The sequence below is a fragment of the Kryptolebias marmoratus genome, linkage group LG10, assembly GCF_001649575.2.
Source record: "Kryptolebias marmoratus isolate JLee-2015 linkage group LG10, ASM164957v2, whole genome shotgun sequence".
NCBI lineage: Eukaryota > Metazoa > Chordata > Actinopteri > Cyprinodontiformes > Rivulidae > Kryptolebias > Kryptolebias marmoratus.
In genome coordinates this window covers 11,483,937-11,501,517 of record NC_051439.1, presented here as the reverse complement: position 1 = coordinate 11,501,517, position 17,581 = coordinate 11,483,937, and the positions used below count along the sequence as shown (strand labels likewise).

The 17,581-nt window shown below is 42.9% G+C and overlaps 3 protein-coding genes across 5 annotated transcripts in view; 2 read left to right on the top strand and 1 right to left on the bottom strand.

The window, feature by feature from the left end:
* Positions 1-245: 245 nt before the first annotated feature.
* Positions 246-7,644, bottom strand: LOC108236155 (heterogeneous nuclear ribonucleoprotein Q). Of its 3 annotated transcripts, none has more exons than XM_017416642.3 (12): positions 7,488-7,644; positions 5,697-5,856; positions 4,777-4,895; positions 4,569-4,676; positions 4,332-4,445; positions 3,940-4,116; positions 3,584-3,719; positions 3,118-3,324; positions 2,868-3,016; positions 2,639-2,760; positions 2,143-2,465; positions 246-1,796 (listed from the first exon to the last, which is right to left on the bottom strand). In XM_017416642.3, the coding sequence occupies exons 2-12, from the start codon at positions 5,842-5,844 to the stop codon at positions 1,768-1,770; spliced, it is 1,632 nt and encodes a 543-aa protein (XP_017272131.1). In that variant the 5' UTR covers positions 5,845-5,856; positions 7,488-7,644; the 3' UTR covers positions 246-1,767. The 3 variants fall into 3 exon arrangements, with proteins under 3 accessions (XP_017272131.1, XP_017272140.1, XP_017272146.1); XM_017416651.3 differs by having other exon boundaries at positions 246-1,793; XM_017416657.3 differs by lacking the exon at positions 5,697-5,856 and having other exon boundaries at positions 7,488-7,636.
* A 4,450-nt stretch (positions 7,645-12,094) lies between these two features.
* On the top strand, positions 12,095-13,626 carry cga (glycoprotein hormones, alpha polypeptide). Its single transcript, XM_017416670.1, has 4 exons — positions 12,095-12,129; positions 12,211-12,322; positions 12,440-12,624; positions 13,305-13,626. Exons 1-4 carry the CDS (start codon positions 12,127-12,129, stop codon positions 13,377-13,379), a joined length of 375 nt encoding a protein of 124 aa, XP_017272159.1. The 5' UTR covers positions 12,095-12,126; the 3' UTR covers positions 13,380-13,626.
* Positions 13,627-16,989: 3,363 nt separating this feature from the next.
* znf292a (zinc finger protein 292a) overlaps positions 16,990-17,581 on the top strand; it is an 11,901-nt gene continuing 11,309 nt past the window's right edge. Inside the window, exon 1 of the mRNA XM_017416382.2 lies at positions 16,990-17,193. Coding sequence (XP_017271871.1) covers positions 17,044-17,193 — 150 coding nt within the window. The 5' untranslated portion in view covers positions 16,990-17,043. The remainder of the gene's footprint in view (positions 17,194-17,581) is intronic.

Here is a 17,581-nt window from a genome sequence, read left to right as displayed (position 1 = left end):
AACTGAGGATAATCTGTAAATCCTTTATTTACTTTTACTAAATTGAAGTTTGTGCATCAAAACTGCTGCTCTCTAGATATAAATTAGGATTTTTGCGACTTACCGATACTTTTGCCGGTCTGATTAGGATTCAGGATTAAATATATACCAACTTATTTCTGATTTTGATCGCGCTGCACAGCAGGCAAGCGAAAAAACCTTGAGTTTTCACACCTTGTGACTTTATCCAAAGAGTAAGACACAGATAGAAATCAAAAACTTTATTACAAAAATAAGTTACACTCACCTCCATTTTACAGTATAAAACAATTTATTTGCAGGAATGCAAAAAATGTTGTTGGCCACCAACAACAGTTTAAAACTGCTAACATTTTTTTTTTCTCCAAAAGGTGGTTGTTATGATTTTTATTGAGGGAGTTAACTGTATAGAAAACTGAGATTGAAGAACAGTTTCCTTTAAGCTATAAGTACTTGGAAACAAATCGTTCACTGCAGCATCCCTTCTACCACTGCGGGACTCGGACCCCTCACCAAACCGTGGCAGCTGAAGTTAGGCACACACACCCGCTGACTGGAAAATATGGCAATTCAGTCAGCCGTCCGTCAAGGCTCACTTCAGGGATCTTTAAAAAGCTGCTGCCTCGTGAGCGAGGAAGGGATCATTCTTGATTACCATGATCTCACAAGAGGGATTAGATTCTATTCCTTGACATTATTGTTGATGTAAAATGTGTTCAATGAATAAAAAAACCCACTGGAACAATACAGTGGCAAAAAGGGACACTGCAGGGCTTTATTCTGTGTTGCCTTTCGTTCTTTCTTTCTTTTTTTTTTAAGTCAAAGGCAGTTGGATGCCTGTGACGTTTAATCCTTTACAAAACGTAACATTTTCCGAGAAAACTATACAACCAGTAACTACATACGCTGAAGAAGCAAGGCAGCTAATTCAGTTCAAAATAGGATAAAAGAAGGGCTTGTTTAGACTCATCATATGAGATTGCTTTGCATGCCCAGCTTGACTGTTTGCAGTCTGCAGAGCTGCAGCTAAAAGGAGTATATTACATTAAGTACATCGTTTTTGCGCTGCAGCTCTTGTGCATATTTTGTATGAAAACAAGCCCTGCTTTCATCTATATAGTTTCCCTATTTACAGTACAGGCCGGGTAGTTTAGTCCTCTGTACTGAGGTAGTCAACCAACCCTTTAAAGACAAGTTCTTAAAAGAACCACTTTCCTGGAATGCCTGACTTATCCATGCCAGGTGGGTACACCCTAAAACCCTGCAAATGTTCTATTTCAAACATCCAGATCAAACGATAACATGGATATTCCGACAATAAAATTGCAGTTAGCACAAAAATATACAATAGTATCAAGCTCGTTTGAGCCACTTCAAACCTAAGAACTTAAAAAGTGCAATTTCTTCAATAATTATTTTTTTTTCTTTTCTTTTTAAAAATGGCATGTTCGGGGACAGGGAAGGGGCAGATTGTAAGGGCAATTCATTGAGCCCTGAAAAACAGGGCAACGTATGGGGAGTAAGGGCAAAGAGGCTGTGGCAAGTGTAGTCAGAATCCTCTGGTCAATTTTTAAGGTGGCAGTTTCTAAGAACAAAAACAAAAAAAAAAGAAAGAAAAGGAGATGGGGAGACGCTTCTTCTTGTAAGGCTGGAATATCATTGGACCTTTTTCGTCGCGCTTGTTGTTTCAACATCCATTGCAGCTTCTGGTGTAGCCCCACACATCAAGTCAGCATCCACTGTGACAGGTCAGGACCGCCCTCGGCCCCGTTTCCCTGCTGGACCGGAGAACAGAAAACAAAATAATGAAAACTTAGACTTAAGTTAATGTTCTGTTACAGCTTGGCTCCTTTTAAACACAATTCATCTGCAGACGGCCTTTCTGTTCTGAAAGAGGAACGTACAAGAAAAAAAAAAAAAAAAGCATCTTTAAAGCTTTCTGCTGCTTTGATTTACATTTGGATCCCTTCGCTGCTTTAAACGCTCCGCTTTTCTTCCTCACAAAATATACCCCCCACCCCCACCCTGCACTTAGTGGTCAGAGTTCTCGCAGCTGAAAAAGACGGGACTCAAACTAAAGCGAGCCACTTAGAGCACCCGGTTTGATTTTTGCCAAACGCTCACCTCTGATTGTTCCGAGGCCTCCTCGGTGAGTGAAGCCCACCCGGCCCCTCGTGGAGACGGCGCCACGGCCTCTGGTCTGAGCCACGCCTCCCCGCACGCCTCGCGCCACTCGCCCTCTTCCAGACCCTTGGAAGTCGTCGTAGCCGTAGTAGGGGTCGTCGTAGCCACCCCGGTAGTTGTGGTAATCATATCCATAGTAATCGTAATAGTCTTCATAGCTGTAATAATCGGGAGGGTAAGAATAACCTCCGCGCCCACCTCTTCCTCTTCCTCTTGTGGGGGGTGGCATGTGGGGAGGCCCATAATAATAGTATTCATCATACCTGAGGAAAATATGTAGATTCAGCATCACACTTGATAAAAATACCTCAATATAATCGTCTTATACCTTAACAAGTGGTGCTAACATAATTTAAACAACTAAACCTTCTTGTTTTATCTACCAGAAGAGCTCTAGGAAGCTTAACTGAGTTCGATTCGGATTGTTCTTGCTTACATTTGTGTTTTGGCAGCTTGTCTCTGGGCTTTGCGTTCTTTCCTCTTCTGGTCAGGGGGCTTGGCAAAGACTATTTCAATGTGCTCTCCTTCGAGGTCTTTGCCATTAAGCTCAGCTAAAGCCTGCGAGAGAATCAAAGACATCAGAGTTTCTTAGATGCTCTCACCCCTACGAGAAACCCGAGTGCCTTTCCATTATACTTGTTTGTTTTGCGAACACCGTTTCTTACCTTCACAGCAGCGTCTCTTTCTTCAAAGTGAATGAAGGCGTAGTCTTTCAGTTTTTTCACTCTCTCTAGCTTGCCAAACTGACTAAATGTTTTTTCAAGCGCTTCCTCTGTAACAGTGCTTGCTAAGTTCCTCACAAACAGCACCTTGANGGGGGGGGAGAGAGATGTTTGGGCTTTTTTTCTTGCAAACAAGACAGTTGAATTAAAAAGCAACATTGCTGGTTATGTAACCGAGATTAAAACTTTCTCACCTTAGCCATGACTTCTGGATCTGGGTCCTCGATGGGGTCAGCCCACTCCACAGTGACCACGTTGCCCCACACCTTCACCTTGCCGCTCATGAGTCGGCGGCGAGCCTGAGCCGCCGTCTTATGGTCTTCATACTCCAGGAAGCAAAAGCCTCGGTTCTTTTTTTTGTCATCTGGCTGGTGGTATAATATGACATCATTTAGACCCTCTATTAAGACAAAAAAAAAGGGGAGACAGGTTGAGAAAGAGCAAGACGATTGTTTTGGAGAAAACCGATCAAAAAGTTCCCTGCAGTTCCACTGCAAAGGCAAAGCATCAAATACTTAACATGAGGTTCAAAAAGATCAATTTGAAAGATTTATTTTTAGTTTACATACAGTCAGATTGCAAAAAACTGCTATAACAATCACTAAAATGTAGCAAAGAGAGACCAAAAATAAAACTACCAAGGAGTGGTGCTAACTCACCTGTAACTTTTGCAAATTCTTCAACAATCTGATCTTTTGTTTTACTCTTGGGGATGGAACCAACAAACAGTCTATTATTGGCCACAGAGATGCATACGCCAATGTGTTTACCTGGTCGAATTTCATTGTTGTTGCACTGCGGATGGAGAGAAAAAGGTTTAAATAATAAAGAAAGAGCAAGCCAGTATTGTCAAGCTTACAGCTAGTTATGGTGGCCATGCTGCATCTGTATACTTTATACTGTATACTTTATCAGAAAACATTTATACCAATACATCTGCACGTGTGACATGAGTGGTGCGTTACTAAACAAGTCTTTTGTGTGTTTGGTCATCCTTGCAGCAGAGCAGACGTACCAATTTAACAGCCTGCTGTGCAGCTTCCTTAGTGCAGTAAGTGACAAAGGCGTAGCCTCTATTAAGACCACTCAGAGGATCCATCATCAGGCGCAGGTCCCAGATGGGGCCAGCTTTCTCAAACAGTGGAACCAGCTCATCCTCAAAGAGGTCTCTGGGGATTTTACCTACAAATATCTATTGGGTTGGAAACAAGGAAATACGCTGTGTGAGGACAAAAGTTTATTTCAAAACGTGAGCAATAGGTGACATTTTTAGAAGAGCTGTAAGCTATCGCTGTAACCGTGGTTACTAAAGACAACATCATTCGGACACCATAATCGATTGCATTAGGAAAAAAAAAACAATTTGTAATTTGAGAACTTTGTTCCATCTGTAAACGTTTTTTATACCTCTGTACCGATGGTGGGCTGTCCCCCTGAGTGGGCAGACTCCGGTGGAGGACCACCATACTTCCTCTGTCCCGTTGTCACATCGAGTGTGTAGCCAGTCCTCTCCAGCAAAGCCTGCAAGAAAAGCATCATCATTTTCCTCTTTGAGATCCACATTTGGTTCTAAAAATAAATATGTAATTCAGAAAAAAATCCAGTGCTTCATTAGACTTAATTGCTAAAAGCATCCATTCTTACTTTGATTTTGGCTTCATCTGGTCCTTTATTGGTGTCTGACACTTTGGTCCCTTGTTTCTCTCTCTGTCTGTATGTCTTCATCACGCCACAAAGAAAGGCACTTTTGTTCTGCGAGAAAAACAAACTTTTCAGTCTAATAATAATAACAAAAAAAACCCCTAACTATTCTGTTCTCAGTAATATCAGAACTGATCTGTGTTATGCATACCTGAACATGTGAGAGGTCGCTGTCCTTGAATTGCAAAAGGACTTGGAGAGCACCTTCTTCGTTGAATTCTTTCAGGGCCTCGATCGCTCGGTCATCTAAATCACTGTGCGAGACCAAACCTGAAGGTCGGACAAAACATAGGGGGGAAAATTAGTGAACAATAGATACTAGAAGGTTTAATTATTTACGGTTTACACAAAATGATCAAACTATAATTTACATGCAGATATTTCTCAGATGAGTAAAGAAAATTTAATGGGGTGAGGGGGGTGCCACGGGTCAGTTAGATGAAACCAAATTCAGTTAATGTCTAACTTTATCGAGCAGAATTAACAACAGATGTGACAGTGCAACTTGATCTGCCAGTGCCCCTCTTGTACTGAGGTTGGGAGTTTTAAACGAGCTGGTCTACATTTTCCTGTACGGAGGGGCCATCACCTGTCTGGGGCGGCCGCGTACTGTACAGCTGGCGCCATTGTTTCTGCTTCGGTCCCATCTGGCCCGAAGGCCAGAAAACCAGAAGTTTTTCTGGACGTGGCCAAGAAACCAACGTGTCTAAAGTGGCGAATATTTACTCGTGTATCCAAAGTTCAAAAAGAGGATGGCAACAAGAAAAAAAAAACTTAAGAAATATTTATCAAAATACTGCAGAGGAGAGACGATTCATTCAACAAGACACCATGTTGGGGATGCAAATGCTGTAATTTTTTTAAAAACCCTTTTCAATTTCACATTGATAATATGTTTAATTTTATATTTTGAAGCACTGCAGTACCCATTTTGTTTGGAAACCACAAAAAGTTGCTTCAAGATCTCAATTTCCCCCATTTCAAAAATGTGATAAAATGACAATACATGCATGGATCGGTACAGAAAAAACTGCAGATTTTGGATATGCAAGTGCATTGATAATACCTTACCTGCTATGTAAATTTCATCTAGTTTTTCAGCAACTTTCTGTGGTAAACCAGCTTCTAATAAAGTCTGGAAGTGCTCAGAATGGGTAACTGCAGCAGAGGTGTCCATTGGCTCTTCTGGACCATTTCCATTTATATGCTCTGTGGCCATGTCTCCAGAAATCTGTATAAATGCAACGAGCCAAATTAATCTGAGTCAAGGGCAAGACTTTGGACGTGTTCAAGAAAGTGTAAAGTCTCAGACTTGGGGAGCGAAATCATTCGGGGAAAAGAAACTTTTAGAAAATAAACAAACAATAAATAAATTACTTGAACATATATGCATGGAGTGGGGTAATTTTTCAGTCCAAATTGTTAAAAACAGATTACGCTGACACGTGCAAAGCAAAGACAAGCCTTGTGGCCGCTCAGTCTGGAAACTTTTCACTATCTTGACTTGTTACTGGCAACTTTCAGCTTGCAAGAAGCCCCAAACTTGGATGTAGACACTCAAACACTGTACACAAAGACAGACGATGCACAAATAGAGCAGCCCACAGATAACGCTGTGTATTACAAAGACAGAAAAACTGCATTCTGATGTGTTTTTTTTTCCTCCCTCTCCCTAAACCCAGGTCCTCAGTAGCTGCCTTGTCTCTTATATTCCCTTAATTGCATGTTAGCCTCTCTGTGCTGACTTCAGCACAGGCTCGATAGCTGATATACGTGTTCAGAGTGTGCGAATCACTGACTAGTAAGTTAAATTACACCCTTCCATATTAATTTATTGACACTTTATTTAGCACACATCATATAATGCTTCCTACCAATTGCAGCTCCCATTCTTTTGTTTTGATTCAGAGCATTAATACCTTAATAACCTGAGCAGATTGGATAAAACTGTTCTTTTTTTTTATTTCCCCCCAATCCATCCAGCTCCTAAGCAAGATAATGACAATTTTATGTTCTGGGCCTGCATTACTTCCCCCAGTTTATCATCTCAAAGAGAAGGAGTCCATTTTTCCATGTCTGCTAATCAATCTTATAAACACGTGCTTTTTCTTGGGTTAAAACATCGCTGCTAGCTACACAAAAGCGACTAGCTTATATGCGAATCAATGCCGAGCTTTTATTAAGGAAACGTGTTTAAGAGGGTTAAAAGTTGTTTTATTACCCCCTATATATTGGTGATATTAGATTTAGCGGGCAGGGACAGAGTCGCGAACGATGTTAGCCAGCTAGCCGGCTAGCGTGCACGGCTAATGGTACATTATCGGGACAATAACATGGCACTGCTATGTGCATTCGCCGTGAGAGCTAGAGTTGTTGTTTTCGTACAAAGAGGGGAGGATTTTTTTTGTTGTTCCCACGACAGTAAGACACGACCACCAGCCTCGTTTAATATGTCAGGCTCGCCCGGTCCTATTACCACAAGATGACAATGAGCGTGTCAGCTCCACGATCTGTCAAAATGAGCTAGCTGGAGCTAGCATGCTAATTCGAACGGAGTGTCAGTGAGGCCATTGTTAGAGCGTCGTTTTTTTTCGGCACGGGCTCTGCCAAAACGCAAAAAGCCCGACTTTTAACATCTGACCGGACCCGACGGAGCGCCGGGAGCTAAAACTTCAGCCCGCTGGGTGCGTGGCTCGTCAACGTGCCGCCACATAGGAAGAGTCCATTTTCAAAAAGCCGGTCTGGAGAACTGAACCACCACCAGTTTCCCCCACATTGTTTGAAACAGCGCCGCACGGTCCCGGAGTTTTCAGCGCTCGACAAGGCAACATTCAGGGGACGGATCGGAAGCATTCGCCCTACCTGCCGCAGGCACACCAATGTGTATAGTGCTGATAACACGGGAAGATAAATGTGATATTTAAAAGAGAGAAAAAGTGTAAAACTCCCGGCACTGGTCCGACTTCAGTCATTCACTGTTGATGATGTAAAATGGCTGCCACGTTCACGCCTCGAGTTTTGTCTCGTGTATGGGGTTTCTTGGACAGCGCTGCACGGGCTTGCCTTGTATGCATTTTGGAGCCGAGCGGCAGGTCAGCTGCAGCATCCGTCATATTTTACACACTGGAGTACATTTTTTTTTTTTTACAAAAGAAAACGCTTCATTTCGCGATAGCTGCTTGGCGCAACAGCCTAAACGTAGTTTCTTTAAGCGAACGAGCTGCAAAAAAAAAAAAAAAAATTAGCGCGCACTTTCTTTGTTAGCCGACGAAGAAGTGAAGTTTAAAATTCACTGATATCAATAGAGATGAATGGATGGACCTCCAAGCACGGGGGGAGGGGGGTGTTAGTCAGGGATTGACCTAGTTTTATCCTGGAAGTGGAATCAAAACCCCTAAACACAAACAAAACGCTCCAAAAGAACTGAAATATGTAAAGATAATAGAAAATATTAAGAAATATATTTAAAACAAGATATTTCCCCCCTAAATCACCTAAAGAGAACATATCCAAAAATGATGCATAGATCCGATCAGAGCTCCCATCTATTTATAATGTTTGCACATGCTCCAAATAGCCACAGATTCATTTTAATAAACAAAACAAGGCACGAGGCGGTCGTTGTGTGAGATCTCAAAGGGATTTTGGAGACGCAGAATGACCAAAGAAATGTAAAATGTAAAGTGATGCGAAGCCGAATCTGAACGCACAGCTCCAATAACAAAAGAAGTTGAAGAACGGGCCTAAATGAACGGGCCACGGCGGGTTCTCGCTGCCACATGACAGCATTACATTTCAGCCAAATGCAAGTTCGGGTTATCTGACGGCTATAAATTAAACATTCACGCGAACATTGTTGTATTTTTCCAGCCTTGCTGTCCGGAGACCTCGTGGTGCGTCGTGTTGCTCACATGCTTCACCTCTCGTGACCCTGAACGCAGTAAATTTGACATTAAACGGGTGATTCGTGTGAGAAACTAAGCTTGCAACATCACAATCATAAGCCTCTGTAATGTATTCAAAGATTCAATCAAATGGACATTATAGGCAATGTATTGTGTGTGTGTGTGTGTGTGGGGGGGGGGGGCTCTTTTGTGTTATTTTTGGTCCTTGGCGGGATAAGCAGAGGGCCTAATGTTTCATAATTCATCAGTTTCTTTTCACACAGTCAGTAAACAGTTGAACAATTAATCATTTTTTTCAGTGTGTCGTGAAATATATGTTTATATTCATCTTAACGTGAGGTAGGACCGCATAATGTGAAACTAATAGTGTATTTGGAGGTTGCACAGTAAGTCCCGTGTTCAACCACACTGTGTCACTCCTCTCACACTGATGCAGTCATCTCAGTCATGGAGAAAAAAAAATATATATATTGTGCGTGTAATGCATTTTGTGTTTGTGTAATAATGTAGGCAAAAGGCATAATTGTCCACCTTCGCCTTTTGATGGCAGGCGATTAAAAAACTGCGGTAACGTAGCAGCAGGAACAGGAACAGGCGTTGTACATTTTTGTCGAGGGTGGAAGGTGGGTCAAAGTTGGGCAGGCCTCCACAGTTGGCCTGCATTTTGGGTCAAAATCATCGTTGTCTTCAGTCAAAAGGGATCCATTTACCGGAGAACGTGTAAGGCCAGGGTTGCAACATGGTTTAGGTATCTGGCCTTATTAACGAACCTGCAGGGGATTAGAAACTTACCAACACACTTTGTTTTATAAAACAAGCCAATAGTGAAGCAGGTCAGCGGAAAACAGAGGGGCGCTGAGGCAACGCGTCGTTTTATGCTTCAATAAACTTTGCATGAACTCTCAAATGAAATTCAGTTCTCTTTTTTTTTTTTTTTTTTTTGGGGGGGGGGTAGAAAGTAGAAAGCAACACGCTGCTACTGCCATGATCAAAATGGCGCTTAGAAATGATTTCATTGTCTTGGCGAGCACTTTGAAATAACGCAAAAGGAAACGCGTGTCAGCGATGCAACATCTTGTCCTCCGCCCACTCGTTTCAGGCCGAGGATTTATCACCAGCGCAACCAAGGACACAGAACGTGGGCACGACAGAGAAGCCATGAATAAAACCTACAAGAAATTCATATTCATCCTTGACATTTCACATGTTGGCGGTGGACGGACGCAAAAACGAATACTATCGGATGAATCTCTTCAGTTATTCAAGGCTGCTCTCATTCAGACCATCCCCGGGTTGGACATAAATAGTTGCCAAAATTGAGGAAAACCACAGCTGGTTGCCAAAACCAATAAACCCTTTTTTTCATGAGCCTGATATTAAAGTATGATGATGGCCATGTTCAAGAGTTGTTCGTTTCTTTGCTATTATGATCGAGTCATTTCCGCCCTGATGATTGATGATCATGATTGAATCCAAAGTGAGCTTTTACAGGCTTCGAAAGCACTTAAAATGACAACCTGTATAGATTCCACCCCTCCGTCTAATTCTGAGACATTAGAGGACATTTCTTGTCTTCAGCACTCTGGACAGAAACGTGGCCTTGACCTTCTGTGGTTGTTTTATTTGATGCAACTATCGTCTGTATCTGTCATATGCGAAAGCGCAGAGGCAGAAAAAGGCATTTGAAGGTGATTTTTTTTTAAAGTACACAGCTGAACTGTGACATGTAAAGTGGGAGGCAGTGTGTGCCACTCTCACAGTAACATACGGGGTAGTTCAGTTACTGTCGTACGTATCGCTATCCATTGAAATGATGGCGTAAAACACATTTCTGAAAGGTTCAAATTTGACTCGTTTGCTTTGTTAAATCAAGAAAGTCACTTTTTTTTTTATCATATAGGCACTTTTTTTCTGTTGATTTCAAAGATATCTGTCAAGATTAATCCCTTCAAAGATGGAAAAAGTCACAGATTTTACATACACTGGATGGAGGGAGTGATGGTGGTCCAATGGTGATGGTACACAAACATTTGCAATACTTACAGGGTACTCATAGGGTATGTACGTACCCTGTACTCTGAGTGTTAACCATTAAGTACCTGTAAGTACTCTGTGCATTACTTCATAAGTAAAGAGTGCGTAGCCCACAAGCACAGAGCTGTTTTATTTTGCTACCCATAGAAATGATTGCATAAAACATTTCTGAATTGTTACATTTTTACCCCTTTGCTTTGTTAAATCAAGACAGTCACATCTTTGTAACGTATAAGCATTTTCTTCCGTTGATTTCAAAGATATTTGTCAAGTTAAAATTGCTCCAAAGATGGAAAAAAACCCACAACTTTTACCCACGCAGGGTGGATGGAGCGATGCTGGCCTAATGTTGTTGGTTTACAAAACATTTTTAGTTTTGATGTTTCTGCTAAATGACTAAATGAATCATTTTTACGGCATTTAAAAGACATTACATCCCTGACTGACACTGCTAATGATCACATATTTACATGTTTTTTTTTCTGCACTGTAAGATGTTCTCAACTCTTCTGAAACTTGTCCACAACTGAACTGTATTATTTGTCTTTTTTGTCATTATTATGTACAGCCAGCAACAGTTTCAAAAGGGGTTCAGTGGAGTTTTATGTGCTATGTTTGCAGTTTTACAAAAATGTGAAGGCATAAATAATACCAGAGAGGGATTTTAAATGCGACATACCTCTTTTCCAGATGCTGTTGGACTGGAAGACAAATATATAAAATATAGCAGAAACAAACAAATCCACAAATCCATCATGTGCACATCCAAAACTACGTATAACTGGCCTCCTGTAGTGCTTACAAGCTAAACCTGCTTAAATTTAATAAGAATGGTTTTAGTTTTTGCCAAACTATGATCTTAACTTGTATCAAACCTAAAACTAGCAGACAAAAGACAAATATTCCCTTTTTAATACTCCTTATTAGTTTTTTTCTTGGAAGTATAACAACTCCGCAAATGATTTTAAGTAAAACCCATGTTGAGTGTTTTGTTTAAATCCACTGTATTGATTTTTTATTGAAGTTGTCAAAAACAACCAAAAACACTTTTTTTTAAAGAACTATTAAGAAAGACAAAACAACAATACAAAGTTTAGTGCAATTTAAACAAATAAAATCACTTTTTTTTATCTTCTTGCTATTAAGATCATGTTTTAAACACTAATACGGCCTGTAAAAACGGTTTCTCAGTAAACTGAAATGCTGAAGACAATCCCTAATTAAGGTACATGTTTTTTGTCATGACCTGACAAAATAACAACTCTTTGTTACCAAGTAACAAACCCCCGAGGATTAAATGTAATGTCCATAGTCAGGATGGGGGAAGAATATTGTGCGTTTCCATGACTTGTTGTTCTTTATTTTGGGGCTTTGAAGGGATTAGCGAAAAAGGGAGCAAAGTACCCAGTGAATCACCGAGATCATTGATAAGGTTGGTAGGTTTCCTCTAATCCAGGAAGTTGCTGAGACCACTGGTATAAAATTAGATGAATTGAAGCATGAGTCCTCAATATAAAGGAGTTGCGCGCAGATGGCACAATGAAGGGGAACTTGCTCTCAACATGGTAACGCTCCGCTTCTGTCTGCGACTTCCTCCTGCTCTGATCGAACCGATCTTCGATAACTCTCTGCTTCTGTGTCACCAGGTTTCTGCTGCTTCCACCATGCTCTCCATAAAACCCAATGGAGCCTCGCTTCTTCTGTTGTATTTTCTACTTTACCTTGCCGAATCGTACCCCAACATTGACTCGTCAAGCAGTAAGGCCGCTTTTGTAACTATCCGAGTTCTGCTGACAGCTGTCCGTGTGTCGTTTAGAGACCCAGGCCTCCCTTTTTTGGTAAATTTCTGCCGTCTCCTTCCGTCGTCTGTTGCAGTGGGCTGCGAGGAATGCAAGCTGAGATTGAACAAGTCTTTTTCGAGGGATCGCCCGATTTATCAGTGCATGGGCTGCTGCTTCTCCAGGGCGTACCCCACACCCCTCGGGTCCATGAAGACCATGATGATCCCGAAGAACATCACTTCAGAGGCAACGTGCTGCGTCGCAAAGCACAGCTATGAGGTAAGGGCGTCGGTGTTTGTGGAAGCAAATAATATCACTCATGAAACCAAAAAATGCAGATTTAGGTGTTTATGTGTTGTGCTACTCTTTCCTTAAACTCCACTAAGTCTCTCTTATCTGGTATTCATTACACTATTTGTTGCTCTGCATTTCTACATAATAACATCGCAGTTTTCAGGTAATTATACTAAAACTACAAATGTTGTTTCCCGTTGAAAACAAGCATTATGTTGCACATGTGACCATCCATGTGCAATAATGTTAACATATAAAGTTAAACTGTTTCTATAAGTAAGATAATTAGGAGCTGATATGTTGTGTTTACGTCAGGTTATGGTATTCTGGAAGATTTTAGGTTCATAATAGGAAAATTAAACCTAATCAGTGTGAGAATTTCAGAATAAAAGACACAACCTAAAGAAAACTGGTATTTGTTGATGCATTTAAATATCCTGGGAAAAAAATGACCTTAACATTTTGACAGGGACATTCATATCACAAAAGACAGGAGTTACATTTCAGTGCACATATCGTTGATTATTTTCTCTTAAAGAAGTGGTATAATTTGGATTTTGTTTTGCCTTTTTCTCCCCAGGGATTAAAAAGTTTGCAATGTAAACACGTTTGACATCTGCTTCGGCAGTTCATCCGGCTCTAATCCTACCTTCCTCTTCTTCCAGACAAAGTTTGGCGACATAACGCTGAGGAACCACACAGAATGCCACTGCAGCACCTGCTACTTCCACAAGATCTGAGCGGCGCTGCTCGGCTCGGCAGCGCCTTGTGTTTCTTCCCACGTCGTCCATGTTTTCCTCCGTTTTAAAACGCGCGCTCCTGGCATTGCCCGGATAGTATTTTTTTGGGAGAGATTCAGTGCTTTGTGACGTGCAACTTAGCCTCCGTGTTTGCGTGGATAATTGTGTTTGAATAATTGTGGATTTGAAATCAAATAAAATGTGCACCCAGAGGTTACATTTTTATGAAGGTGTTTGAAGTCAAAAACCATTTGTTGAAGTGTCTGTGTGTGTTGATTCTTGAGTTCATATTAAACAATAATCATAATTTATGTCATATGTCGAATTCCTCATAACCTGAAGCTCACAAACATATGAAGTCAAAAGGTTTTGAGTCACTAAATGACAGAACTTCTACATTGAAATGTAAGACAGTGAAAAAAACTAGTAATTAGGGGGGCAGGTTACATTAAACGTGGTGCTTTTAATTCCTTTATTCATCAGCAATTAAACAAATTTACCAAAAGCTCCATAAACGAGAACACAGATTGACAGACTTTGGGAAATGAAATGAATAAAAAGGATTTTAAATGCAAACCTGCCCACTTTAATCTGATCTTTCCCGCGTAACTTTGTTCTGAAAGGCCAGCTAAAGGCCAAGCTGTGTTTAGAATTCAACAAGAAACACGGTGATCTTGTATTGTTTCGGTCCGACTGCCTGATCGTGAAGCTGCAGCGATGCCCCTTACGAAACATGAGAGTACTTCACCACGGGAACACCAGGGGACGGGCGACAGGAAGTTTGGTTTATCTTAAAGTTGACTGAGAGGTCAGCCTCAGGTGGGGATCCAGTTTCCCCGCAGCATCCTGCGCCTCACACGGCGATCAGGAGCATGGACCGCTCAGTGAGGACGGCATGCAACCAAAGCTCTCCTGAACCTTCAGACGCTTTCGAACAGCCTTTTAACCCTGACTCAGCCTCCATAACTCTACTGTAGGTTCTCTGCACAGCAGGAATTCTTCTTGCTTACTAAAAACACTCGCACGCGTTGACTCATCCACACTTTGACGCTTGCAGGAGCTCCCGTTGTCGAATCAAGGCTGTGATTTACAGCCACGCTAACCTGAACCTGATTGTTTCACACTGAGGCACAATTAGAGTCACTCCGGTTGCATTGTTCTGTTTACATATTTCACTGGATAAATTTGGCACGGCGGGCCCTCGTAACACCGGTTCTGTGAGAACGTACACACGTGCCGTCATTCTTTGCACTCGAGCTCATTGGGATTGCGGTTATTAATTTGTGCCCTGGAATGTAAACGTTGTAAAAACAGCCTGACATCTAAAACGCCGCTTTGTTTAGCCAACGGAAGCTTTCGCTTTGTCTCTCCGCAGCCACAGATGAGGCTGAACACGATCCATTATTTACACGTCTCTGCCAAGTTGATTTAACTCGTGCTCTTAGAGCGGAGGAGTCCAACTCCGGTCCGGGGAGCCTCTACCTTTCATATTTTGGATACTCACCTGCTTCAACGCACCTGTAAAACGCTCATTAACGAGCTCCTGCAGAAGCTGATGACACGCTGCGAGGAAGTGATTCAGCCATTTGAGACAGGTGGCGCACGAGGCCGTGTCACACCTGCTGTCTCTCCTACAGAGTTTATCGAATGTAGGCGAGGATGTGGGAAGTAGGGGTGCGAAGGGTGCTGCAGCAACACCCCCCCCCCCATGGATGCTAGAGGCCACGCGTGTCCAAATACATCAGTGAAAAACACAAAACTAGGTTTAATTAGAGGTACACATGTTTAAATTCTTCGTCTTGTTTGTGTCAGTGTGGCGTTGAGATGGAGCGGCGGACAGCCGGAGATGGTGAAGAGAAGATTGTTGCTTTCTTTATTAACATTTACTTGATTAGCAATTGATAAATGTGGCTCTGGATAACCATCCGACCGCTGCAGAACACTTACTATTTTAATCCATTTTTCTATAGAGGATGTGAGCGCTGCGCTGCTCTGGATGTTTTGTATGATTGTGGTAAAAGTGAAAGACAAAAAGGGAACTTAGCAGCATATATATGCTAAGCATATATATATGTATGTATGCATGCTGCCAGAGTGCATTTCATTGCTTATATTTGGCGTTTTGCCTGTTCTGGCACCGAAGCTTTTTGAATCCAGGTCTCAAAGTGGAAGATTTTGCTTCAAGGGAAAACGTGACTTACGTTAAATCGCACGTGTGCACTACGGACGGCTGCGGTAGATCAGCTCGGCGACAGTGACCACGGCGGGCAGCAGAGAACTGATTGTGCTGCTAAGTCTGATGAGAGTCCCAGTCTACATGTTCCTGAATTCAAGGATTCAAGGAAAATTTTATTGCCATTCCCATCACATGAGGTGGAACACAATTTGGTCCTCGGGTCCCAGTTTTAGCCCAGCAACAGACAATAACAGTGTCATAACAGCAATAGTAACATAAACAACAGTAATATTGTTATTTACTGATCATATTACAGGAACAGCAGTAAATAAACAGCAAACGCACGTGTGCTCGCCTTTTTGGATGTAACTGTTCTGCGCGTGTCGCAGAACAGTTACAGTTACAGTTGTGCAACTATTACTATTACTCGTATTTTCTTATAACAAAAGAACAGTTATAAAAGCCACAGTGCCGGCTAGTGACCTGGCATGGAAACTACGGCGGATTCGATGTGTTTTGCGTTCTCGTGTGAACGGGTAACGTTTTCACTTTTGACATCGTAAAACCTGTGACGTCTCCAGGAGATCTGGGTCTAAAAGAGTAGAAATAAAAACATGCTGGGAATATTCTACCAAACATGTACACTGCATTGCCAAAAGTATTCACTTGTCTTCCTTCAGGAGTGACATCCCATTCTTAATCCACAGGGTTTAATATGATGTCGGCCCACTCTTTGCAGAGATCCGTCCCTCCAGAGGACACGTCTCCGCTGCTCTAGAGTCCGGTGGCGGCAGGTTTTGCACCTCTGCGTCTGACGCTTTGCACGTGGTGACGTACGGCCTGCAAGCAGCTGTTCGGCCATGGAAACCCATTCCACGAAGCTCTCTACACTGTTCCTGAGCTAATCTGAAGGCGGGATGAAGTTAGGAGGTTCTGTAGCTGCTGACTCTGCAGAACGGTGGTGACTTCTGTGCGTCTGCTTGGCCCACTCTGATTTTACATGGCCTACCATTTTGTGGGCGGGTTGCTGTTGTTCCACTTTCTTATAATCCCACAAACAGCTGACTGTGGAACATTTAGTGGCGAGGACATTTCTTATCTGCTCCGGAGAGCGACCCATTCCTTGCTTGATTTTACACACCTGTGGCTGTGGAAGGGATTGGAACGCCTGAGTTTGATGATTTGGATGGGCGAGTGAATACTTCTGGTAATATAGTGCATGTTCCCCCAGCCTGAAGGGTTAGGGTGGTCTGAAAAGTACTCCCTCCCTACAGAGGCCATTTTTCTACCCCTTCCACCCGGTCCTGTTCCTGGTTCCTGCAGCCGAAATGCCCCCTTTTGTTGGTATCAGGGGTTGAGCGCGGGTGGGTTGAGAGGGGGGGAAGCACACGCCGCGAGCTCTCCCTTCCCCCCTCTTTGCGTGCGCGTGCGTGTGCCCCAGTCTGGCGGCGTAACATCTGTGCGTACGCGGTCGTGATTGTTGTGAAGATGGCGGAGGGGGAGACAGAAAAGGAATATGATACACGGAAAGCCACCGAGGAGCTCCGAGAGCGCTTCCATGGCTTGACGGCGGCTCTGAGGGAGAGCTCGCAGTCGTCGCTGGAGGCCTCCCTGCATTTCTGCCAGGAGTTCTGCCAGGTTAGCCCCCTTGTTCGCGGCGCCGCTCATCCCGGGAAGCCTGCAGCCCCTCTGGCTTCCTGGCCGAGGATGCGCGTTCGCTACAACAATGTAGCTAATGGGGAGCTAGCATCGCTGCTAGCTTGCCTCGCATTTCAAGATGGGGGGCGAGCGGGCGCGGGGTTGCGGGAGGCGGCGGGGAGGATAAAATCGAATAAACCTTCCGGGTTTCTTTTTTGAAAATACGTTCTCGCGGCGATGTATGCATGCGGCGTGCACTTATTGCGCCCAGTCCGACATTTTAGGAGTCGCGGGGCTGCCGCAGAGCCTGCCAGCTGTGCAACTATTACTCGTATTTTCCAGGCCGATGAATGTTGCTAGCTGGTATGCAGGGTCTCCCCCCCCCCCC